A 26,940-nucleotide genomic window follows, 5' to 3' on the forward strand; every position below is an offset into this window, starting at 1 on the left:
TATCTGGAATGCTTGTCATGCAGAGTAAACAATTGGCTTAGCTACAGCAACATATAGTATTTGTCCTAACTTGGAATTAAATCAGCAATGCCTAGAAGGTGGAGCCCTATTGCAAAAGAAATATCCAAACTGAGCCCAAGTAAGCACAAATCAATTTTGGTCCATGGAATTTATGCAGAGCTATATTCTGGAATATGCTGTAATTTAACCATATTCAGATTGCATCTGCTTGAAGAAAGGTATTTTCAGGGCTATCCAGCAACAATTTTCTAAGATATGGGACAAATTAGAGATTTTCACATGATTTAATATATATAATCTCTTAAACCATGGAGTTTATAAAAAATGCTCTTGGAATTTAAGACTAGCAAGTGTTCAACCCTATCTCCTGCCATATACAGGTAGTCCTCAATTTGTGATAATAATTGAGCCCAAAAATTATGTTGCTAAATAAGACAATTGTTAAGTGAATTCTGCTCCATTTTACAACCTTTCTTGCCATAATTGTTAAATGAATCCCTGCAGGTGTTAAGTTAGTAACACAGTTGTTAAGTGAATCTGGCTTCCCCTGTTGACTTTGCTTATCAGAAGGTCACAAAAGATGATTACATGAGATTAGGACACTGCAACCATCATTAATATATGCCAGTTGACATCCAAATTTTGATCATGTGACCATGGAGATGCTGCAATGGTCGTAAGTGTGAAAAACGGTCATAAATCACTTTTTCAGTGCCGTTGTAACTTTGAACGGTCACTAAAAATGTAAGTTGAGGAGGTTGAGGACTACCTGTACATAATACACTGCATGAGCAGGAAGCACATACACATTTGGAGATTTAACAGGTAGGATTCTAACCCTGTAATGTTGATAAGGAGAAATCAGCATGGGCCTCCACAACTAGGTCTCCATTTTAATGGGCACCATCAATATGGTGCATGTTTTTGTAATATGTTAACAACATATTAACATATCTGAACCTAAAGTTTTTTACAAGAATTTATTTCACATAGACATGAGGAACATGTGGTCTAAAGCAGAGATTTTCAAACTTTTTCTTTCCTGAGGAACTATTCTTTTAAAAAACAACAACCTAAGAATCTATGATCAGGAGACAAAACTATGTTGTTAGACAATTGGTTGTAGAAGAACCTCATCTCTCTCACAGAACCTCATTGAGTTCTTGTGGCACAGTTTGAAAAACCCCTATTTTAGAGTTCCTTCAAATGTTTTACGACTCCAGTATAGAAAAGATGACAGCCAACTTTCTTCAACATCTTTTGAAGAGACCAATTACCCTAAAAGTATTTTTTGCTGTCCTGAGTGACTGTTTCTTAACATATGAAACCATTGATTTTACCACATGGGATGTTCCAACTCCATATGTTTCGTAGATCATCCATGTTTATTTTTATACTGTTTTAAATATTTGGTAATAATAAATAATAGGTTTGGTGGAAGGCAAGGGAAGGCAAATGATAGAAACTGGGTACAGTTTAAGCTCACCGCTTTTGTATATGCTTCATGTTGTCACAGAGATACATAAAATGATTGGTGCATATATCACAATGACTATGCTGTTGCTTTTTCATTTGTTGACCCTGCAATAATTAAACCTACATACATTATGAGGAATCATAGTATGTTCCTTAAAAGATGAAAAGTCCCTTTTTGTTCCAGGTTAGGATTGAGTGATCTTAATAATGTGATCTTAATAAACATAATCTGTTCACCTCTTGTGTCATTGCCTCTTCATAAATAAACTACATAGTTCAGTCCACAATAATGAAGAGTCACTGTCATTTTCATTCTAGTAGATTGCAGAAGCTAAGAAATACTGGACCTCCAATGATACGCTTTAAAATCATGAAAAATAAAACAATCCATTTTTTAAAAAACTATGGCTTTGAAAGAGAAATTCTCCATCTACGTAAATTTAATTATTAACTTCTCAGTCTATTTAAAACATTCATGTGAACTAAGTATTGAAATTGCTCTCAAAGGTTTATATAAAACTTGATACAAGATTTCAGATATATCTTCCCTCACAAATTTAGGGGTATTTTCATCCATTTTTCATCTGGGTAAAGTCATACTGCCATGTTTTGTATAAAGAAGAGATCAGGAGTTTGAAATATATACCAGATATTCCTTTGTTTATTTGACTATGTGGATCTTAGTCAGGGGTGAAATCCAGCAAGTTCTGGAGAAACGGTAGCGGAAATTTTTAGCAGTTTGGAGAACTGGTAGCGGAAATTTTGAGTAGTTCGGAGAACTGGCAAATATCACCTCTGGCCAGAGTGGGGTGGGAATGGACATTTTGCAATATCCTTGCCCCAGGAGTGGGGAGGTAATGGGGATTTTGCAGTATCCTTCCCTGCCACGCCCACCAAGCCACACCATGCCCACCAAGCAACGCCCACAGAACTGGTAGTAAAAAAAATTGGATTTCACCACTGATCTTAGTTTAAGTTCTTAGTGTTCTCAGGGTTGCACATTATTCTTACACTCATGCTCATATACTTATATCTGTCTTTCTTAGCAGTGATATAACTGGGGGGACTTTGAAAGTTAGATTTGGCCCTGGCTCTACATGAATTAATATACATATGAGTCCATCTTTTCAGAGAAGGTTTCATGATATCAAAGATGGAAGTTCAATCATTAACTTCTCCAAACCTTATATTTTTTCCCTGTGATGCAAGTAAGAGATAATCCTCAATTTACAACCACAATTTGTGCTGTCCCACTCACTCACTCACACACACACATAACCATAGTTTAATGTTTTTATTAATATTTCCCAGCAACTCCTGTCACCAAAAACCCAGCACTGTCCCAATTAAGTCCAGCCACAAGCAAACCAATGCTAGTCCACAGAGCAATGGATCATGAGTTCACAAGGCACTTGAAAGTTTCCCCATCAGAATAAACCCAGCAGGCAAAATTAAATCCACAATGCAATAGGGTTCACAAGGCAAGAAAAGTCCAGAGTTCACAAGGCACGATCCAAGTCAAGGCACGTTGTCAATCCAAAGCAAGGCAGGAATCACAATGACCAGAAAACACACAGCTAGGCAATGGACATGCTATTCCCAGCATCGCCTCCATCTGTCTGCTGTGCTAAATAGCCAACTTCTGATGCAGCCCATCAAAAAGGGTGAGACTTTCTCCTCACGAGTAATCTGGATGATTTTCTCTGCTCCTGCCTTTTCTCTGCCCTATGTGTTCTTGGATCAGGTGCAGAAGGCAGTTCCTCTTCCTCATCACTGACCGGTTGCAGCTGCATGCTTTCCCCACCTGGAGCCTCAGGGATGTCCTGCTGCAGCTGTGTTTCAGCCAAATCCCTCTCAGATGTCTTCTTAGAACCATTGACCAACTTCTCTCCTGACCTGCCAGGAACTGGTTCATCCTCCCCCAAGCTGACATCTGAAGAACTAACTGGGGAAGCGTCCAGGGGACCCATCAGACAGTTGAGCCCAAAATTTCTATTGCTAAGCAGGAAAATTGTTAAGTAAGTTTTGCCCATTTTACCCTTCTTGTTACAGTTGTTAAGTGAATCACTGTGCTTGTTAAGTTAGTAACATGGTTATTGAATGAATCTGTCTTCCCCATTAACTTTGGATGTCAGAAGATCGCAAAAGATGATCACATGACTCTGGAACACTGCAACCATCATAAATACGAACCAGTTATCAAACATCTAAATTTTAATCATATGATCATGGGGATGCTACAAAGGTCGTAAGTGTGGAAAACGGTCATCATAAGTCACTTTTTTCAGTACTGATATTACTTCGAATGGTCACTAAACAAATGGTCACACACCAAAGTCACGTGATCAAAATTTGAACACTTGGCCACTGGCATGTCTTTATGATGGTTGCAGTGTCCCAGTGTCATGTGATTACCTTTTGGGAACTTCTGACAAGCAAAGTCAATGGAGAAGCCAGATTCACTTAACAACCGTCTTACTAACTTTAACAACTGCAGTGATTGACTTAATAACTGTAGCAAGAAAGGTTGTAAAATGGGGAAAAATTCACTTAACAACTGTCTTGCTTAGCAATGGAAATAGGCTTAATTTTGGTCATAAGTTGAGGACTACCTGTACCGAAGACAGGGCAGAAGCTTAAGCTTCATGACCTTAAGGTCATGAAAAGGAGATCATATTCGGAATAGGGTAGCTGCTCCTTGACTCAGTGGGTTATAAGAGGGTTTTTTCCTGATTAAAAAGAGTAGAAGATAGGATAAGTATGACAAAAACAGATTTGCAAGATTCTGTTACTAATCTACCACTAAGCCATGGTGGTGCAGTGGTTAGAAGGCAGTACTGCAGGCTAATTCAGATCACTGCCAGGAGTTTGATTCTGAATGGCTCAAGATTAACTCAGCCTTCTATCCTTCTGAGGTCAGTAAAATGAGGACCCAGATTGTTGGAGGCAATAGGCTGACTCTGTAAACCACTTAGAGAGGGCTGTAAAGCACCGTGAAGCAGTATATAAGTCGAGGTGCTATTGTTATAATATTTTAATGAAATTTAGTTCTATTCTTCCTATGGACTCCATTCTACTTCATAGGGACTGATAAAGCCTTTTTCCATTCACCATACACTGGCATAAAAATTGTTATTTTATTGGAAATAAGAAAAGGTAAGGAAAAAAGAGGCATAATGGGATTCTTGCATCTTTTAAGATTGGGTGGCACATGTTGAGTTACTGTCAACTTTTCCACAAAAAGCCTGAGACAGGAGGCCTCATTGGGAAGAGCCGAAAGAAAAAAACAGCTTGTTCAGCTTGAGAAGTGCTTGCATGGATTTGAAAAAAAATGTTGCTCTGTATTTCATCCAGAAGATGGCATTCTTTGCATCCCAATGTCCATCTGTCCTGCAGCTCTTAGGCTTTTCTGATAAATTTCCAACGTAAGCACAAATTGGTCTGACAACCTATAGTTATGAGATCTGACAGATTTAATAATAGCCCAAGGTCCCAAGTAAGAAAAATATCATGCTTGTGATATAAGTAAAGTGGTAGAAGCTGAGAAACACTTGATGTGTCAGAGAAAATAGAAGTAGGTTTAGCACTTTTAAACTGCTGAATAGCATCTGAAAATTGAATGAATGTATGTGTTACACACACCTGCTCTGGTAATATTTTAGCAATTTAGTCCACTTCACTAAGCTCAGAGTAAAACACTGTCATATTTCCTAGGTGGAAAAGGGAGTCTTTATTCATTTATGGTCGAGGTAGTAAACTTTACATATAGCCTTTCTTATTGTTAATGAAAGATCTGTGTATCTGAAATTGTCTCCATATGAATAATCTTGAAAGATATTACATCAAAGATTAACAGTTCAGTTCCTGTTCCTAGGTGACAACTGTGAGTTTCTACTGTGTCTGCCTCTGCACATTTTCCATTATTTAGACAAGTCCAATTATATATTTCTTGCTATTCCAGATGTTGTTTTGTATTGCCTACTTTTCTTTCCTTCCAATCTTTCTCCCAGCAAAGGCCTTTTGCGCAGAATTGTGCCTGAGTAAATAACTGAAATATCTCAATGTTCTTTGCTTGAGTGGTTTTTATGGGGCTTCTTTTCTGCTGTACCATGTCTACAACTTCAGTATTTTTATTTTATTTTATTTTTTGGTAATTTCAAGTGATTCTCAAGATATACCTTAAGAGCCACATTCCAAAGTCTTTTGCATGCTCTCAGCTTCCTTGGATACTATACCAGTTTTGCAAATGTGCAAATATGAAGGATATAAGATTCCTGTTTTTAGTTTGAAGTTTTCTTCTACTGAGTTAGAAAACAACTTTCATGGAAATTTTATTTGCCTTTTTATTTTTCAAACTCTTTTATCATTTTCTATTATTAAGTATCCAAAATAAATAACATTTTTTTTACTAAATCAGTTTTTTTTTTCACTGATGTGATAACTCTGGACTTTTTTGGGTACAAGCTGCTCTTGCATGTACCTAAATATGAAGTCATAAAGTCACTGTTTATGATCTTGAGCACCTTCTAAAAGTGTGTAGATAAAAAATAATAATAATCCTGATCACCAGCTAGTTTGTAATCCATTGGTATTATAACTGAACTATTTAAGTTGCTCGAGCCCATTTTGAATGAAATCATATCTCATTGTTTTCCCAGTTACTTTATTAAGAGTGCAGCAAGCTCTAGTTCTTCCTTCAAAATTCTAGAGATTTTTCAAAACTTGCTTAGGTAGTGGCGATTATTGTTTTTGTGACTGAACAAGAGATATCTCTGTTTCCTTGTCCTTTCCCTCCAGGGCTTAAAAATAATGCAATCTGACACAATAAACTTAAGGAAATATTGTTTGTTTTGTGTCCTAAGAACCTAAAGCTTTCTAGATTCCATAACTGGTAACAAGTACTGGAAAATAGGGAAGAATGAATTAAACATAAGGAAGTTATCTTTGTTATTCACATGTTTAGAGGAAGGTCAAATAAAAACTTGGTCCATCATCAAAATATTGCTAAATTATTAACTGTGGAGCTTCTTGTCTGAAGTTAACATTTCCTATCTAATACCACTATTAGTATTAAGACCCCGTTCTAATGTACCACAGCATCAACGGGCTACGTATATATTAAATTGGTTATCATGTGTTCCACCTTTACATCATCTTTCCGAATGTCAAAACAAATGTTTTGCAAGTCTATTTTTTTTTAAAAAAATCAAGATGACCCTTTATAAAGACCTGAATGTAACTTCCACCTTCTGGCACAATTGGTGGAGGCCAAATAAGTCTCTTTCAGCCTTTGAGCAAACTTGAGACGTCTATCTTGGATGGAGTATGAGAAGACCAAAGGCACACTCTACTGCCTGCCAGCCAGCTATAGGAGAAAGGTTACTGAAAGATTCCAGGACAGAGGAATGGCTGTAGAGATAAGAATAATCTTTTATGCAAACTGCACTCTTCCTCCACATTTGGATGGCTTGGTGAATAATAAAAATGCCCTATTGGTGCTGTTGTTAAGATATCCTGCTATTCAGAGCTATCTCTGAATATCAGGATTTTACCGTTTTCTCCTTGTTCACTAAAAGGGATTCCAGGCTGGCTTAATGCAAAGTGTTTTAAGCATATTTTAACTATTATATTTTGCAGATTTGACATATTAATCATGCAGCAGTTAGCAGCTTCCGATCCCAGCGTAGAAAAGCTACATCCTTCCCATGAAAGCACAGGGATTGTTCAGATGAGGATCAAAACTCCCAGCAACACCCATGACCGATCCAGCCAAAGCAAATCTATGGTATACTCTGAAAATCTGAAAGTCGTTGAGCCTGTAAGTACTGATCCCAAATGGCCTTTTAAATTTCTTCACCAGATATGTGAGCAAAGAAATTGATGGACATTTTTTTCTGTGTTTTTTTTAATTCAGAGAAGACAATGTTCTTCAATAATATTTCAAGATTCCCTGATCAACATTGGGAGTACTGCAATTGGAAAAAAGCCCTTATAATGCCTGATCTTGTAATTAAATGAAAGAGCCAAGAGTCAAAGTAACTGCAGACACTAGAAGGAGGATGCCATGTGTGTGTGGCTCTTCCTGCTACTAAATAAATGCAAGAATCTCACATTTTGCTCCTAAGGATCTTAGAAAAAATCCTTTCAAAGTGTTCCTTAAAGCATATCCTTCTTATTAAATGAATGAACTGAAAACTGGTAGAAATAATTATAAAAAACAAAAAACGAAACCCATATCCGAGTATCAGAGTACATTAGTAATGTCCTGGAGAACTAAAAGTGCTGTAGTTCCCCATCCTTTCCTTGACTTAAATCATTAACCAAAACAGCCAAGGTTGCTTTTGTCCTTTAGATTGGAATGGGTGAAATCTCTCATCAAAGTTTGTCTAGAATGGAGGATTTTCTAATATATTTGTCAGAACTAGTTAGAGGTTCTATTAACATTCATATTCCCTCATCTTCCTGTTCTTGCTTGTAGTTAGATGTTGATTATGTGATATGATACAATTTCAAAAGGAATAGAATAGAATAGAATAGAATAGAATAGAATAGAATAGAATAGAATAGAATAGAATAGAATAGAATAGAATAGAATAGAATTCTTTATTGGCCAAGTGTGATTGGACACACAAGGAATTTGTCTTGGTGCATATGCTCTCAGTGTACATAAAAGAAAAGATACATTCATCAAGAATCATAAGGTACAACACTTAATGATAGTCATAGAGAAACAGTCAATATAAATCTTAAGGATACCAACAACAAGGTTACAGTCATACAGTCATAAGTGGGAGGAGATGGGTGATAGGAACGATGAGATGATTAATAGTAATGCAGACTTAGTAACTAGTTTGATAGTGTTGAGGGAATTATTTGTTTAGCAGAGTGATGGCGTTCAGGAAAAAACTGTTCTTGTGTCTAGTTGTTCTGGTGTGCAATGCTCCATAGCATCGTTTTGAGGGTAGGAGTTGAAACAGTTTATGTCCAGGATGTGAAGAGTCTGTAAATATTTTCACAGTCCTCTTCTTGATGCGTGCAGTATACAGGTCCTCAATGGAAGGCAGTTGGTAGCAATTGTTTTTTCTGCAGTTCTAATTATCCTCTGAAGTCTGTTTCTGTCTTGTTGGGTTGCAGAACCAAACCAGACAGTTATAGAGGTGCAGATGACAGACTCAATAATTCCTCTGTAGAACTGTATCAGCAGCTCCTTGGGCAGTTTGAGCTTTCTGAGTTGGCGCAGAAAGAACATTCTTTGTTCTTATCTGTCAAAAGGGAGACCTTTGCCTGAACTCTTTTGTTGGGAATATAAGAAAGGTGATAAGAAATATGAAGTGAATATAAGAAAGGATATTTGATGGGAACAGGGATGTTTTCACTTTTAGAAGCTGTAGTGCGGAGAAATTTGATTTCACTTGTGGGTCTCTTTGCCTTCAAACAAGAAGTCTTGCGAAAATCGAGATTACAAAACAAGTGTTTGTCACTAAAGGCCTTTGCAAGTATTGGAACTTGCTTCTCAGATATTGCATAAAATTCCACAAACAGAAAGAAAAAAAAAACCCTCCTTCTAGAAAAAACGAAGATCCTTCACAAAATTTTGTAGTGGAAGGAATTACAAAGAGTTAAAATCTGGAATCTGAACTGCCCCTAATTTTTAAGTAGCAGAAAGAGCCAAATGGTTCTGGATTTATTTATTTATTACCTCTTCTGAAAAGATTTACATGCTAATACTTCAGAGGTGAACTCCGCTGCCAGTCATATCCCTTCCCCTTTCCCCATCCTGTGCTACTAAACGAACTGATTGGTATGAGCCTCCCTTGGTTAATTTTCCTCTGTAATGGCTGCAACTTGCAGCTGAGGCCATATGATGTTGCAAAATTATTTATGCAATGTTAGTCACTTGTTTTGGATTCTAGCTCTGTTTTTCAGCTCGTGGCAAACAAGCCAGAGCTCCAAAACTATATGAGGAGCTCACCGAAAAGGCAACATAGGCAGACAAGCATGTACTCTTGCCTTCCCTCATCAGAGCCATGCAAAGTATTGATTAGCTATTCTCCGGATATGAAGGATCCTTATGAAAAGTAGAGGAAATAAGCAGACTGCAGTGAGAGTGTGTTGCTTACTGTCATCATCTCCATGTTCAAATGCAAAATTAACCACAGCATAGTTCAGAAATATGTGATTTTAATTATTCTTCTCATAGTTAGCTGAAGAGGAATGTGTAGTTCAGAAGAGCTGGCATGACACTTGGAAAATAGGAGGAAAAGTCCTTCCATCTCAGCCCAGTAACTGATGAAACATTCATTTCCTTAACGTTCTAATTTAAAACTATCACTTGCTGGTGACACATTTGCACGTAGCACTTAAACACACACACACACACACACACACACACACACACACACACACACACCACAAGCCCAAATCCCATAATTGAGATCTAACATAATTCTTCAGCTACTGAATGAAAAGCGTATTTATAGCAATATGTTTGAAAATAGTATAATATATTAACAGTTAGAGCTGTACCTTTCAAAAAGTTTAAAAGTTAAGTATATTTAATGATGCCTAACATATTTTATTGGCTGTGTTTAACAAAAGGCACTAGGCTGCAGTTGTTTTTGACAAGCATGAAAACATCACAGCATGAAACTGCAAAAGGAATTATGTAGAGAAATTACAAGTGATCCATCTCTCAGTGAATTATCCACCTCAATAGCCTGCAGAACTCAGCTACCAATTAACACCTACTTTATTACATGTTGGGATGTACTTAATAACTTTCATGTGTTTATGCACTATTACCTTGACTGATGCCTCTTGTACAATTAGGCATAATTGGCATATCAATATGCAAAAGTTAAAAGGATTAACCCTCTTAAAACTAATGAGCATTTCTGTATCCAGCTGCTAAATGAGACAAAATTAGCATTTTTCACTTTTGGGCAGGATTTTATCATGCAGTTTCTCACTGTTGGTATTACCTTGTTACATAACTTTTTGGTTTGGATGGGGAAGTTGGATGGGGCAGGTGGTGAAAAATAAGGGTGGGTGGGTGGAAGGACACCAAAAATGCTCCTTCAAAGTTGTATCATCCAAAACATTTTGCATAAGCAACTACAACGGAGTGTCTTTTGGAAAAGTTGTGTTTTCTTAGCAGCTAATTATAGAGCCGCAGAGTATGTCATTTCTCCATGCAAACTTGGCTCTGATAAAATGGACTGAAAGCCTGCCATACTAATTTTCCCATTCTTTCTAGTCTTTCTAGTTTTTTTTTAAAATCTCTCTTTCTCTCCTGTGCAAAGTTTTCTGACTAGATATTGACAGAATTAAAAACATGTTGGCATATTTGGTTGAGTGAGTCTGTTAAGGGGAAAAAAGAGAAAGACCAAAATCTGAAGAAAAAAATAATAATAATCCAATATTTCAATCATGGTGCTGAGGAAATTACAAGGATGTAGATGGGAACCGTTTACATTGAAGTCAGGATGGATTGTAACGGAGCAGAAGTGAAAAGTGTGGTTCAAAAGCAATCTCATTAGGGACTTCTGGGGAAGAAATAGTGAAATGAAGACAGCTCCACTAAACGTGGAGTCAATGACTGCAGCAAAATGAAGAGCTGGTAAGTAGACTGGCTCTCTGTAATTCCTCTTCAGGCAAGGAGAGGACTTAAGATCGCCCATAAGAACATCATACAGTTGCTTCTCTTGAGGACATTGCAAGAGAGTGGTCTCCAGTTCTGGTTGATGAGGGAGTAGACACCTTTGCTCAAACTGTGGTCGGCTCGGCACACACTAATCACATTTAGAAATTGCTGCTGGTTAAGTGTTTTCCAGCTATTCGCAAGTTTTAGGGCACCAGGTGAGTTTCTTTCAATCCTTACTGGAAGAAGTTTTAAATGCAAGCCTCTTTTTTGAATAAACAGAAAAAGGATGGTTGGAACATTGATTTTGGAAAATTACAACTAGGGGTCCAAATAATATATATATATATATATATATATATATATATATATATATATATATATATATATATATATATAAGATATATATATAAGATATAAGATATATATATATCTTTTTAATTGTATTTTAATATTTGTAGTTTATGTTTTTTACTTGGCTGTTCACCGCCCTGAGTCCTCAGGGAGAAGGGCGGTATACAAATTTAAAAATAAATAAATAAATAAATAAATAAATAAATAAATAAATAAATAAATAAATAAATAAAATAAATTTGAAGTAAGATTTTGAAATTACTTCTAAGAATCCTTCCTGTGGGAAAATGCGGTTGCTTTGAATTTTTTTTTTTTTAAGCATAATAGGATGGGAATTTGAAGATTCAAATAATAGAAAACATAAGTAACTAAAAGTTACAATTAAAGGAAAATAGATAATAATAGAATAGAATTCTTTACTGGCCAAATGTGATCGGACACACAAGGAATTTGTCTTGGTGCATATACTCTGAGTGTACATAAAAGAAAAGATACATTCATCAAGAATCGTAAGGTACAACATTTAATGATAGTCATAGGGTACAAATATACAAAGTGTACTTAAATTTAACTAACACAGAATGAAGTAAAAAAAAAAAATAACATTGGACATATTGAAGGATATTTGTGAAAAACTAGAACCAGAAATTAATTTATAAGGATGCCTACCTTTATAGATATAGTGTGTTTAAAAGTTGTTATGGAAGAAGAACAAATTTAACAGAAAAGACATGATGATATGAAAGTGAATTTAAAAATGACAAGCTAAAACAATGATATGGAAAAAGATGCTATACTGAGTATACAAATGAAACTCACTAATGTGTTAATAATTAAAATAAATAACAATAAATAACAAAACAAAAGGGCAATCTGAAAAATATTCTTATATAGGATTTACAAAAAAAGACTTTTTAAAGCTTTGGATAATTTTGTGAGGGGAAAAAAAGAAAATAAATCAAGTTCTAGCACATTATTTAAAGGGATAGAAATTCAAGATTGTTAAATGTAAAAGAAGAGAATATAAAGTTGGCTTATTTAACCAAGATTAAAATAGATGTATTGTTAATTGACTTTTACTGACGATGACTGAATGAGGCTTTAAGGATTTGTTTTCAGATAAAAAGGTTAAATATGGAAAGAAAACATCATTTGTTGTATTTTAAGAGAAAGTGATAAATTACTAAAATTATTCATAATTAGTGTGATGAAGAGCAAAGCCAATTCTTTATATATTTCTTTTTCTTTACTATTTTTTCTTTCTTTTCCATTTTTCTTTCTTTTTTCTTTCTTTACACTATTTTTTTTTAGTTTGCAGTCATTTTTACCTTTTTAATTGTAATGTTTAATAAAAATTATTATAAAGAATAAGGAATCTTATTAAACTTTTGCCTTTAAAAATATAATCTAGATTTTTTTTTCTCTTCCCACATTTTTAAAGTAAATTCCATTCAATGCATTCACATCATGAAGTATAGTTGGGAGATTCCCCTGAGTGGAATCTGAGTGGAAAAATGGAAAGTGGAAAAATGAAAGATCATTCATAGGCAGCGTAATCTAATAGGAAACAAAATAAAAGTAACTGAAATTTGCCCTAACTTGTTCATAATAAAATATAGGGAGCTTTCTTTTATATTTATTTTTTAAGTATTTTATACTGAATTCAATAGGACTTCTGAATAAGCATTCTGGAACTAAGTTTTCTATAAATTTGCATGATAGTGGTAATTCCTTTTGGAAAAAAGTATGCAACATTCTCTGCTTCAGAAGAGATATATTGATATTAATTATTTATATATACATTCTTCACAATTTTATTTTATAATCATAAGAACACTGCTATTACTATAGACGGAGAGCAGAAAGAAGATTTGACAAGGGACAGTTCTACGGCAAAAGCTCAAAGTCTATTACATTATTTTCTAATTTATTCAAATTTATTGAAAGGTACAAAATACTTTAATTATAGCATTGAAATATTCAATTAATAATATTGAAATGTAGTATCATTTCTTCGAATATTTGTATCAGTGAAGAATTTTACCAATGTAATGAGGTAGCCATTTTTTCTTTAATGTGATTCATTTAAAGTATTAATCCTTACAAAGCCACAGGGCTCTACATCAGAAGAGATTTTTTTTTTGTATTACCTAACGCAAGGAGGAATATTGCTTGTAACACCATTGTTTCTGCAATTGCTGCATATGTGTTAAACTGAGAACATATTTTCTTTAGTATAGTTGAGAATGTATATGAGAAAATAATGTGTAAAATGGAACTCAAATAAATATAAATAATCCAGGTGAATCAATAAAACAGTTTAATCAATCAACCAGAAGTTCTTTCAGTGAAAATTCTGGTTATTTTCCATTGTAGTCATATTTGGAATGGTTTATATTAAGCTTGCAGCCCAAGGACTTCTCACTCTGGGCCTGTTGTTCTTTGCCAGGTCACTGAATTTGTCTAATGCTTTAAAAGCTGCTACTCACCGTATCTAAATAAAAGAGGGGAAAATGCAAACCATTGAAATAGTAAAATTATGATGAAGTTCTTCCAAAAGCAACCATTATCTATTGAAATTCATCTGATGTAGTAGAATATAAGGTTTTGTTATATCTGTGTACCTGCTCGTGGCTTCTCTCTTTTGAGTGATCAGATATTTTTCTAATGCCGATGCTGTGCTATTTTTGAATTCTGTATGACAAGGAAGATGGAGGTTACACTCTGGAGAGATTTCAACTACCTCTTGTTGAGCTGGAATTTCTAGCTGGCAACAGGGAGCAGAAAGATGCTAAAAATCTCTTTGTGGCCTGGTCTCCCTTCCAATATAGTAGAAAAATGCCCATATCACTGTAACAACTTTAGGACAGATGCAGCGATATTAATGTGTCCACAGCACAGATTTTAAGGCTGACCATGAACACTATTAAGCAACAGCTCTTTCTGGATCTCCTGTGATTCCTTGATATCCATGAATATTCACAGTTTTCAACTCTTCAGCCTCAAAGATGTGCATTTGGTTTCATTCAATGCAAATTCAGAGCATGAACTGTTTTATTTCCTTGGCGCATAGATTAAAAATTACAGTCTGTTTAGTCATTCCAAAATGTAAATGGATTAGAGTTCTTTTCAATTAGATGAAATAGATTTGATAGTCTTATTTATAGTCCTAATGCTCTATCAAGGAAAGGAAAGGAAAGGAAAGGAAAGGAAAGGAAAGGAAAGGAAAGGAAAAGGAAAAGGAAAAGGAAAGGAAAGGAAAGGAAAGGAAAGGAAAGGAAAGGAAAGGAAAGGAAAGGAAAGGAAAGGAAAGGAAAGATCAGTTCCTTTGTTCCTTCCTTCTCTCTCTTTCAACTTGATTACTTGCCAAAAATTAAGAATAACCCAAAAGATTCTTATTTCTAGCCTTTCTGTCAAACCAAACTCTATAGGCCACATAAACCAGTTGTGTTTACTTCACATCAAGCTTATAATCAAGTCTGAGGCTTTATTTACGGAGATTCTCCTAAAGTAGATGCAGATATTTAATTAGGATGACATTAAATCGTGGTGGATTGATAGGGTTGGCATCTCAGGGCAAAGTAATTGCCCATATTGGTTTTGTACAAGAAAACAAAGCATTTGGGAAACGTGCTGTGGACGCAGGCTGCTGATTACATTTATACATCCATATGTGAAAACCATTGATTAGGCAAGAATAGGTAACAGCAATTTGTTTCTTATATTTCTGCTATGCTAAATTTACAGATTAAGTGATCTGTTTGTTGTCAAATCACTCTGCAGTCCTTTAAAAAATATTTCTAGTTTTATAATCTCATCCATCCCTACCCAAAAAAAAACCCCACACCTTTATAGTTACAGGTAAATAAAGGTAAATGTAGGTTACTGCCTTTTTGGAAAACTCAATTTCACACTTTTTTAAAAAGTGTGTTTGATAGAAGAGAGTGCTTTTGAACAATTTATTTTCTTTGTTCATCCCTGAGGGAAAAATATAGTCTGTGGCAAAAGCATTTGTACGGAGGCAAGATGCCCCCAAGATTCTGTTTTCTAATGAAAATGTGGTAGTTCAAGTCACTGAAAATCTTACTTCTTTTTTTTAAATTTATTTTTATTTTTTAAAATTTGATTTATATGCCACCCTTCTCCGGAGACTCAGGGCGGCTTACAATGCGTTAAGCAATAGCCTTCATACTTTTGTATATTTATACAAAGTCAGCTTATTGCCCCCACAAACTGGGTCCTCAATTTACCTACCTTAGAAAGGATGGAAGGCTGAGTCAACCTTGAGCCTGGGGAGATTCAAACTTACAGTAATTGCAGACAGCTGGTGTTAATCACAATGCTATCAGTCTGCTGAGCCACCAGGCCCATCTTCTGCTTCCTGCCAATTTCTGTCTTATGGCTCTTTTTCTTGCGATACAAACCAGTTTTCTCAGGCTATGATTAACACATTGGATATTGTTCTGAACTGTGCTCTAAGATGATCTTGGGTTTGTGTGTCACGTGTCCTGTTACAAATTGACTGCGTCCACAAGAGGAAAAAGAGCAACCAAATCCACCACAAAAATGTGAAATTATATTTATGATTGTTTACAGTTAAACTGGAAATACTGCATGATTCTCAGCAGCTTTATTTCCTCAGAAGTAAATTTCTTGATGGATTGATGCACCTAAAGCAGTATACAGGTAGTCATTGACTTAGAACCATTGGTTTAGTGATCATTCAAGGTTACAATGACACTGGAAAAGATGACTTATGACCATTTTTCACTCTTACAACAGTTGCAGCATCCCTGTGTTCATGTGATCAAAATTTGGACACTTAGCAACTGGTTCATATTTATGATGGTGTAGTGTCCCTGGGCCATGTAACTTGAGGACTACCTGTATATCAAATAAGGTGTATAAATATAATAAGATTTTATTTTCTCCCAGGATGAGAATTATCTGAGAATTTTACCTGCATTTTCAGTGGATCAGAAAGGACAATGATAATGGTGGCACAATGATTAGAATCCAGTATTGCAGCTCATTTCTCACTGCCAGGAGTTAGATTCTCACTGGCTCAAGGTTGACTCAGCCTTCCACCCTTCCAAGGTTGGTAAAATGAGGAACCAGATTGTTGGGGCCAATATGCTGACTCTGTAAATTGCTTAGAGAAGACTATAAAGCACTGTGAAATGGTATATAAGTCTAAATGCTATTGATATATCTTCTCCCTTACTTCACTGGCTTACCAAATGGGCATATGTATATGGTATGCTTTGATTAAGATTCACTTTGGTTGAGAAGCTATTTCAACCCATTTATTGAGTTCTAAGGTTTATCCAGCCTTTGGTTCAAAAGAGCTCAAGAGTGCATATATAGAGAAGTAGATTGGACTGAATGAGCGACTGGCCCAGTCATCCACTTAACTTCCTTGGCTGAAAGTGGGTTACAACCTGAGCCTTCCTATCCTTAATCCAACATCTTAATTACCATGCTATGTTCTCCTCACACATATAAATAGTATTGTATAATTATAGCAATTATATAAATATTTCAGGAAGTAAAAGTCCATGCATATTGTTCTCTCTGTATCTTCCATATGCATTTTCATGATGGGCCCTGACACGTAGGAAAGAGCTTCATAGATGTCTTCTATGGTAGGGTTTAGGCACAGCTGTAATTGTTAATCTAATTATTAGCAGATTATTAAATATATGGGAAGTAATTACTGTGACAGTATGTAATGAATTTATTGAACTCTGAATTGAGCTAAAATAAATCAAACATTGTTTTTATTGGGGCCTGACCTACTTTATGAATGCAACCCCCAGGCACAGATTGTCCAGCACTGACCTCTGACAAGGTTGTTCATCTCTTCAAACTCAACATACCATTGTTTCTCGCCCTAATCCTAAAAAGACAAATCATGCTTTACTCTTCATAGAACCAAAGAGTTTATTAGTTCGATAGGGGATTAAAGGTCTTCTAGACCTATGCTGGCTGGGAATTCTGGGAGTTGAAGTCCACAAGTCTCAAAATTGTTAAGTTCAGAGACCCCTGTCTAGTCTAAACCCCTGCAATGTGCAAGGAGTAATAAAATGATTCCTAACAGATTGATCATCCAGCCCCTTGTTTGAAAACCTGAAGCATGGAACAGTCTGCTAGTCTACTAGTGTTCTTCATTTGTTTCACTGTTCAGGAAATTCCTCCTAATCTTCAGCCTAAATTCTTTTTATTTTTGCTTCAACCTTGCTCCATGCTTAGTTCCGAGAGAGAACAAGTCCAGCCCATTTACAGACATCTAGATCTCCCCTTAATCTTTTCTCTTTGTCAAGCTAAATTCATTATTCCTCCCAGGGCTTGGATTTTAGAGCTTTTATCACTATGGTCGCTTTTCTCAGAGCCTGCTCCAACTTCTCCAATTCTCTTTTAAAGTACAGTTTAATTAAATTTACAGATGTGGGCTCAGTTTTCAATTTGCCATTAAAAAGACAGCCTAAGAGATCTGAATCAGTTAGTCGACATTTGTTTAAGGCACTGCTGAGGACCACCCACATGGTTTTAAAAATGCTTTGAAAAACCAGAACCCTCACCCTCAATGTGTGGATTATTAATTTTTGTTGCCTTTTCAAGAGATATACAAGCCTTCAGCTGATACTTTCAATGCCCTGTTGAAATAATGTTATGGGGAGGTTTTGTCAGTGTTTTCCATTTTCCTGTTATCATGACATTTTTTGTTTCCACTGTTTATTGCATGTTTTTCTGACCTCAGAAATCTATTAAAAAGAAGAACGTGGAAAAGTTTATTATTATTATCACTACTGCTACTATTACTATATTTTTATTACTATTCTGCTATTCATTCTGGAACTCAAAGAGGTGCACATATCCCTCTGTCCTCCTATTTTCCCCATAACAAAAAACTTCTAAGGTAGGGTAAGACTGAGAAAAAGTAAGTCTCCAGATATTGTTTGATTGATATCATTAAGAGTCTTTTATCTAAAAAGCATCCAAGATAAATAAGAAGTGCATTCCAAAGACTTGTGATACCTATTAGCAAATTCTGAATTTGTACTTAACTTACTGTTCCTTTATCAATTAATTAATTAATTTATTCATTGCATTGATACCCCATCTTTCTTAAAAGTGTTGAGATATACAGTCTCCTGTACACAAGTTAACCTTACAACAATCATGTGAGCCACAAAATTCTTGGTCTAGAATTTCCCATGGATTTTCATGGCAGAATAAACATTTGAATTTGGAATACTCCCAGTCCTAGCTTAATATCCTAATATATGCTTACCATTTAGTTTTTATTACTGTGTAGTTATGTTTTGATCCATATCAACAGATTATAGTTTATTACAGTTCATATTATGGCAGAGCAGTATTTGAAAAGAAAAAAGTTACTATTTAGTTACTGCATGTTGTATTTCAAATTCTGTAGTATGTCCTCTCTGCTTCAGAAAATGATGTACCATCTACTATAATGATGTACCATATTCAGAGTGTGATTGCGACTATTCACTTATCAAGTGCCAATTCCGGAGCCATTTAGACTTCCAACTGATTATTTTAGAATAGTCCCACTGAAGTCAATAAGGATGTTTTGAGGATTACGGGCTTAAACACAGATGTGACTCCAGCTGCAGTTCTTACATTCTGGAGGGCAACTTAATGCATCATAACTTTTTTTTCTGATATAAGTTTTTATTATACCTTGAATATCAGTGTTGAAAAGTTTCTTTTGCCAGCATTGCCAAAATAAACACTGGTGTAGAATTTCATACGATTTCCCCCTTGTAAGACTGGGGGCATTTTGATTAATTATAAATACTAGTGTGATATAGTGGTTAAGTTACTGGATTAGTATTGAAGAAATATAGGTACAAGTTCACTCTCAAGAACTGAAAATAATTGAGTGATTTGGGGGCATTCATTATCTCTCAGCTCAGCCTTAAAAAGCGGGAGGTCTTGTAGGAAAAAAATTGGAAGGAAGTGCTATGTATGGCATTTTTAAGGAGAAAATGCAAGATAGGATTTAATTTATTTAATTTCTGTTTTTTTAATCTGTAATGTTTTAATATGTTTGTAAGACACCCAGATTCTTGATAGTGAGATGAGCAGTGGATGAATTTAATAAATAAATGAATATGGATCTTCCAAGTTTTAAATAAATAAATTAAATGTTAGTTGGGGACTAGGGTTAGGATAATTGGTTCCACAGAAAATTATGTGATTATAGCTGTGATAGCTGAGTGAAGGAATGGAACCCTAGAAAAAGAACAGGAGATCTATGAATCATGAGTCAAACTAGAAATAAAAAAAGAATAATTTTTCACAAGTAATTTGAATATTATTTATTTTTTTATATATACCAGTCATACATGGCAGTGTACCATTAAAAAAAATCCCCTAAATTTATGTAACACAACCACAGTGCTAATCCTTTGTCGGAAACATCAGTTGCTAATGGTCCTGTGAATACAATTGTTGACAACAGGACTGATTTTTAACCAATATTATTAGTTCTTGATATTCAATTATTATGGCACGTCCTTGGAATTGACCAAGTTGACCTGGGATGAGAGGATAGTAGATGGTGGAAGGTCATAGGTCCTAGATTTGTAAATTCTAGTTGAATGGGAATCCATAATCACCTGTCAGAGAGTTGAGAGGTGGTTTAGAAGATTGGCCATATGTGGAAGGCCTCATTGCACAATCTACTTGCTGTTAGATTGCTATTTGCTGACAGTTATTAATTTAGTGAAATCACTGAAAAAAATTCAAGAGTGGTTGAGTATCTTCTAAAATTGATTTTCCGTGGAATGGGCGAGCCATATCAGCCGAATAAAGGTAAAAAAATTCACTTCAATATCTAATGGCAGCTATATGTAGCTTTATTTGGAGAAGAAGTATTTGTTTTGGATTTAACTGAGAGATTTTGGATTAAAGTGAGGGGGAAATGTTATGAAATCGTTGCAATCTGAGTTTTAGAATAAATTTGATTAGCAAGAAGAATCATAATACAATAGGCTTATTTCTGTGGCCAATAAGGTCTTCCTTTTCAATTTTTATGGTGTTATTGTTACTGTTGTTGTTGATGATGATGATATTTAAAATTAGCACTCTGACCCTATGTACACAGGCATCCCCAAGTCATGCTTAATTCTGCACAGGAACTTCAATAGAAAATAATTGTTGCAGAAATATTTTGTATTCGGAGTCCTGGTTGTAGTAGTATAATCAGCTTGTAGGCAAAAGTTAACATCTACTGAGTATGACTTTTTATTTTCTTGATATATTTATGTTTCTGATGAGCCTTTGCTTTCTGACCTTGAATTTTATTGGCACTTGTCTGTTAGGGCAAGTTCACATTGGTCTGGGATCCTGGATTCAAGGATAATAATGATTTTGAAGTACAATTATCCAGCTTTATAAAACTCCCCTCATCTCTGTTGGACAACACACTAATGACATTTGATAGCAAAGCAATCTTCAAAACAATTTTTAAAAACTAGATTTAATTTGCTCCAGATGCCTTGATAGTGTAAGCAATCAGTGTAGCTTTCTTATTAAACCGAGGCAAAACATTATGCTGCTGAGATTGCGATTAGTACTGTGGCTGATGCTATTGTCATTTGTTATTGCTATTTACCTTCCTTACAGCTATGGAAAAGATTGTCCAAACCACCTTGGGGTTGTTGTGTTTTTTTTCTCTCCATGTAGTATTGTGATTTTTTTTTCTGTGCAAGCTTTTTGTGTAATTTACCAAGTACAAATTATTTTACCAAAGGTTTGGAAAGTTTACTTCTGCGGCTTAGATCCCTGTACTTCAAAGAAAGATGCATCAGTGTAAATTAGAGACAATGCTCTACTGTCGTGATGTTAAACTTGAAGTTTTAGCAAAATTTGTTTGAAATTGAACGATGCCACCAATATATGAGGGGCTACTTTTTTGTGTTGGGGGGGGGAAAGAAGGAAGTAAAGTTAATCCTCTGATTACTAATTTGAATCAAAAGCTCTAACCTTGTTAGCATCTGGACTTATTTCCATAATAACAACCCCTTCAGAACCTACAAAGTAATGAATAATTGACAACAAATGAAATGTTTTGATAGTTGTCGGCACAAAGCATGTTTAATGTTTTGTGTTGCTTCCTAGCTAATTATGTAGATGACACATTTGTCAGACCTTGACTGCCATTAGAAACGTGTTTCCAGAGGGGAGAAAAACAGGCTATTCATAGAGTAATTAACTAGAATGCTCAATGACCTGTGAGAGATTCAAATGGCTGCCAGTTCAGACATTGTTTTGTTACAGAAGCAGAGGGGTAATTAAAATTCCAAATTACAGTGCTATGATGAAGCATTTGTTTGTTGACAGTATACTCTTACTCTAGTTTGTTAATTCTCCTTTTTCTGGAAAAAAAAATGGCATCAAATTCATTTTATAGCTTTAGGAGTTCTGTCTTTGGATTTCCTGACAACTAATATGGCAAATTAGTCTTTGGAGAAGTCCTGCAGGCTTTGGCAGTTCCACAGGAGCACAAGGTGGGTGGAATGGTAAACCGTCTCTTTCCTCTAAACTGACATACCATGTGCTGTTGCCCAAACACCGTTAAATGACAGCCTATCTTCGAGATGATATGTTCATAATTCGGCACAGAGGAAGATGTCTACTTGCAGGAGCAAACAACTCCAAAACCAGAATCGTAATCAAACAAATTGAGAAAGGTGTCTTAAAACATTATGGCAAAGCCTTAATAGAATCAGTGCTGGGATGAACATCGTTTAGACAAATGTTCTGGGAAACAGATGTACTTGGAGGGAAAGAGGAGGTGGGGAGAAGCAGGGATCATAAACAGAAAGCACCTCGCCCACCCCCTCCCACTCATGGCATTATTTGCCTTTCCTTGGTATGCTTCTGACAAACCTTCCAAACAAAGAATTGACCTAACGAGAGAGCTTTAGGTTTTTCCTTTCCCCGGGAAATAGAGTAGGGAATAGATTAAAAAAGCAGGGAAAGGAGTGAAGTTCTCTAACCGTGAATTTAATATAAGCTCTGGCAAAATATTTATTTGCTTGGCCAAAAGTGAGGCTCCGGCTCGGTTAAAAAGATCTGACAGAAGTAACATGGTGTTTGATGCAGGGAAGCTGACAGCGGCATCGAGTGAGCGCTGATTATCCTGAAGACACTGTCAGCTAGGATTGATTTCTACTTTCTCCCTTTATGTAACGGTTCCTGTATTACAGCTGACCCCAAATCACGTTCCCTTGTCATTTCTCTGAATGGATCAAGAAGAGATGAGCTGAAAATAGCTAGACACTGACCTTGAACTTGCCAGAACAGTGAGAAGTGACAACAGTGGCTTTGTACGTGTGTGTTGTGTGTGTGTGTGTGTGTGTGTGTGTGTATGTGGGAGAGTGGGAGGGATGGCTTGTGTACAAAGGCTCACTTTCCATTAAGTTCACCGCAGCAGCACAAGGGGGCAGAACAGCACTAGAGATTACAGGTAGGGCTGGGATTCAGGAGAGTTTCCGTTATAAAAGTGTCTGCTCGGTGCCCATCAGCTTTACAGCTTCCACTTCACTGAGATCTTCCAGGGAGGGGAAAAAGGAGAGAAAGACAAAAAAAAAAAAAAAAAAAAAAGTCCAGAAGAAAAAAGTTGTGCTTTGTAATTCAAATAGAACTTTGCCCGTGATCATCTCCTTTGCCTTGGATTTCAAGTGTCCTGGTGCTCATTGAATGATAGGCTGGACTGACTTTTGTAGAAAAGAAAGTGTCAAGTGATGTCACTCAATAGCAAATGTTTGATATGGCTTTCAGAGTCCCCTGTCTATCTGGGTAACAAAAGGAACTCTGTGGAAGCACTAATACACCCATATATTTTTAATTTCAAAAATATTCTTAGATACAAAGATGTACTAACAGATAAGGGGGAACTGAAAGGGAAACAAGAACTAGAAGAACAAGGGATTGAGATGGATTGGTATACCCATATGCAAATACAAACAAGATATGAAAAAGATGCGACATCATATGGTTTTTATTTAGAAATTACAGATCTGGATAGGATACTCACAGGAACAGATGATAAAATAATCAAAAAAATATACAACTTCTTACTTAGTATTGAATTGGAAGAAGAGCAAGTAAAGGAAACAATGATAGCTTGGGCAAAAAATTTTGGATATTCAATTGAATTAGATAAATGGCAGCAGCTATGGGAAAGGAATTATAAATTAACAATGTCTATTGCATATAAAGAGAATCAATATAAAATGTTATAAATGCCATCAGACACCAGGTTTGTACTGTCATATGTCCAGAAGCGAGAAATAATTGGATTAGAATTAAGACATGGTTAGAAGAAATGCTTGAACAACATAATGATTTAAAACCTGAGCTGTTCCTTTTGGGTATCCTCCCAGAGAAAATTAGCAAAGAAAAGGTATATTTGATTATACATGTAATAACTGCAGCGAGGATATTATTTGCACAAAGATGAAAAGTAGAGAAAATCCTTTCAGAAGATGAAGTAATTAAAAAAAAATTAGATTGTGCAGAAATGAATAGACTGACTTTGATAATTAAAGAAAGAGAGGATTCGGAATATTACAAGATATGGAGACAATTTTACAATTGGTTAGAGAAGTGTATTAGATAAATGTATTAATAGTAAACAAGAAAATGTTATAATAAATGAAGTATGGGGAAAATGTCATAATAAAGAAATGGGAAAAATCAAGAAATGATGAAGATCGGAGGAGTAAGAAGAAGAAGAAGACACAAAAGAAACACCTAGATGATACACTGAATGATTGATTATGTATTGTGTGTTTGCTTGTTTATAAACTAAAATAAAAAAATTTATATAAAGAAAAACAAAACAAAACAAAAGGAACTCTGCCTCCCAGAGTCAGTTCAACAGTGAGATGGGCCGCTTATAAATTTAATAAATAAATAATTTTAGGGAGCCATACTAATACAAGGCAGTATTAGAGTAGCAAATATGCTGAAGCTCAGTGAGATGGCAAACATTCTAAAATTCAATTAAAAAAAAAAGATGGTGGCCTTGTAATGTGTACATTGCACTTCACAGGTTGTGTTTCATTTATTATCTACATTATTAAATCTACAGTACATACAGAAAAGGCTCACCAGTACAGGTTGTTTTGATTTATCCACCAATCTGCCTGCTGCTTAGAAATAATTATTCATCTATTTTTCTCCTTCCCCCTCCCAATATTTAGAGAATCCTAGGTTCATCATGGATTTCTGCAGGGGTAAAAATGTTGATTTTTACATCTTTACTACCATATAAGAATCAGGCTGCTAATAATGTGAGGGCATCCATTCCTCTCTCTCCCTCCCTCCCTCCCTCTCTCTCTCTCTCTCTCTCTCTCTCTTTCTCTCTCTAGATTTTGTCTCTTAAGTACCACCTGATTCAAAGGTGTAGGCCAAAGGAAAATGTCCCTTTAGAGATTTGTTGTTGCTTCCTTAAGATAAGCTTTTAATAAGGGACCTTATTCCCTGGTGCTTTGGAAGTGAGTTTATTGCTACCATCTGTTTAATTGCCCACTAGATTTTCATTAAGGAACTGTGGAAGAATTTCATCCTGCCTTTGAATCTCTTGGTTCTTTTAAAAGACCAGGTAAAATACATATCCATTTCCAAAGAGTATATTAAAAACTGATAAACAGCAGCATCTTTGGACAGTAAAACTGAAGGAAACCAATTTTTCAGATAAATGTTTGTTACTGGTAAATACAATGCTCGCTATACGAGTAAATTTATTTATTTTATTTATTTCAATTTGTATACCGCCCTTCTCCTAGTGGACTCAGGGCGGTGAACAGCCAGAACTAAAGCACATGCCAATACAAAATTTAAAATTATTAAAAGAATTACATAACTGGCCCAATTTAAAACAATTCAATTAAAACCCAATGGCAATTTAAAAACTAAAAAACTAAAAAAGACTAAAAAACTAAACAAGTTTGTTTTGCTTTTGTCTCTGTGTGTTTTAGTTTCCCTCCCTTAAATTTCTTAATCTTCAGCATTTCAGCTAACTCTGGAAAAAAAATGTGATTTAGCTTTAATCCTCTAATATTCATCAGGAGTTGCTGCTATATTTGTATATATACTTGAATTCTTTTCCCTGTTTTTAGGATTTATGCTTTAAATTTTATGAATGGCTTCTTTAACCTTTGTCACGTATTGATTACTTTATTTTTGTTTGGAAAAAAAATCACTAGATGTGCCTTTAGACATCCTATAATTTTTTATCAATTACAACCTATACAAATATAAGAGATACCTCTTTTTTTTTTAAGTGTCTTCATCCAGAAAGTTGTCCCAGCAAAAGCCTACAATTATACTTGAATGATATAAATATTTTAAATCCGTCTGACACTGCAATGTCTACTGCCACTATATAAATTAATGGAACCCCAAATTCTACAAATATTATTGAAGTCGGTTCAGGCTAAATATCGGGAATAATTTTTTGGCTATTACCTATCCTAGGACATGGTGAGGTCTCCGTTGCTGAGGTCTTCAAACAGAGCCCAGATGATCATCTGTCACAGATGCTTTGGTGAATCTTGCCCTAAGTAGGGAATTGGCCTAAAAGACCTGTAAGATACTTTCCAACACTATGATTGTATGAATTCATGCAACAGGCAGCTTAAGAGAAAAATCAAGTATGACCATCAGTGTACCAAAAATATGAGCTTTGCTGTAAAGTACTGTACATTCTTAAATGTACAAAGTTAGTCTCTATGTATGCACTTCTGATCCTTTCATCTATCTCCGTATGCATACCATCAGTGAATTCTTTATTTGTGTCAGATGCACCTTCAAATTATAGACATATAACATTCAACACTAAGCAAATAAAATAGGTCATAGAAATTTCACATGTGAAAACTATATAAAATAAATAAGATTAAAACTAAATGATTTTCAGCCAGTGCATTTATGTTCTTACCCTATTTATGTTTATGTTCTTACCCTATTTCCAAACACCTCAATTGCCATTTCTAAGTAAAAGGAAAATAAAATTATTTCATAATTCATTTTAACACCTGGGGTTATATGTGTGTTTTTTGGCAATGGAGTAGGAATTATTTGTGAAAACATACTTTCTTGTAGGAACCAAACTAATTTTTGCTAGGTTAGGCTATTATAAGTCATAAAAAAGATAAGTGACATTATGATTTTAGAAAATGGACACCAGAGGAAACTAAAAATTCTAAGTAGAAGGGGGAGAAAATGCAAGTCTGCTTTTGATATTGGTTAGTACTGAGACTTACAAAATGTCCCAAAAAATAATATTGGAAATGTTAAAGGATATTTTTGAAGAATGGAGTCAGAAATTAAGTAGCTATAATATCAACAGTGTCAGTAATAATTTCTGACTATATTGTCCAAAAGATGCTAATGAGGGAATG

At 35.2% G+C, this 26,940-nt stretch overlaps 1 protein-coding gene across 2 annotated transcripts in view; it reads left to right on the forward strand.

Moving 5' to 3' along the window:
- The window catches only part of ARHGAP15 (Rho GTPase activating protein 15), a 466,518-nt gene that overhangs the window by 999 nt on the left and 438,579 nt on the right, over nt 1–26,940 (forward strand). For both annotated transcript variants that reach the window (XM_034424600.3, XM_087881819.1), the window contains exon 2: nt 7,135–7,315. In XM_034424600.3, coding sequence (XP_034280491.2) covers nt 7,151–7,315 — 165 coding nt within the window. In that variant the 5' untranslated portion in view covers nt 7,135–7,150. The remainder of the gene's footprint in view (nt 1–7,134; nt 7,316–26,940) is intronic.

Source organism: Pantherophis guttatus, chromosome 1 (assembly GCF_059756535.1).
Source record: "Pantherophis guttatus breed Tessera chromosome 1, ASM5975653v1, whole genome shotgun sequence".
NCBI lineage: Eukaryota > Metazoa > Chordata > Lepidosauria > Squamata > Colubridae > Pantherophis > Pantherophis guttatus.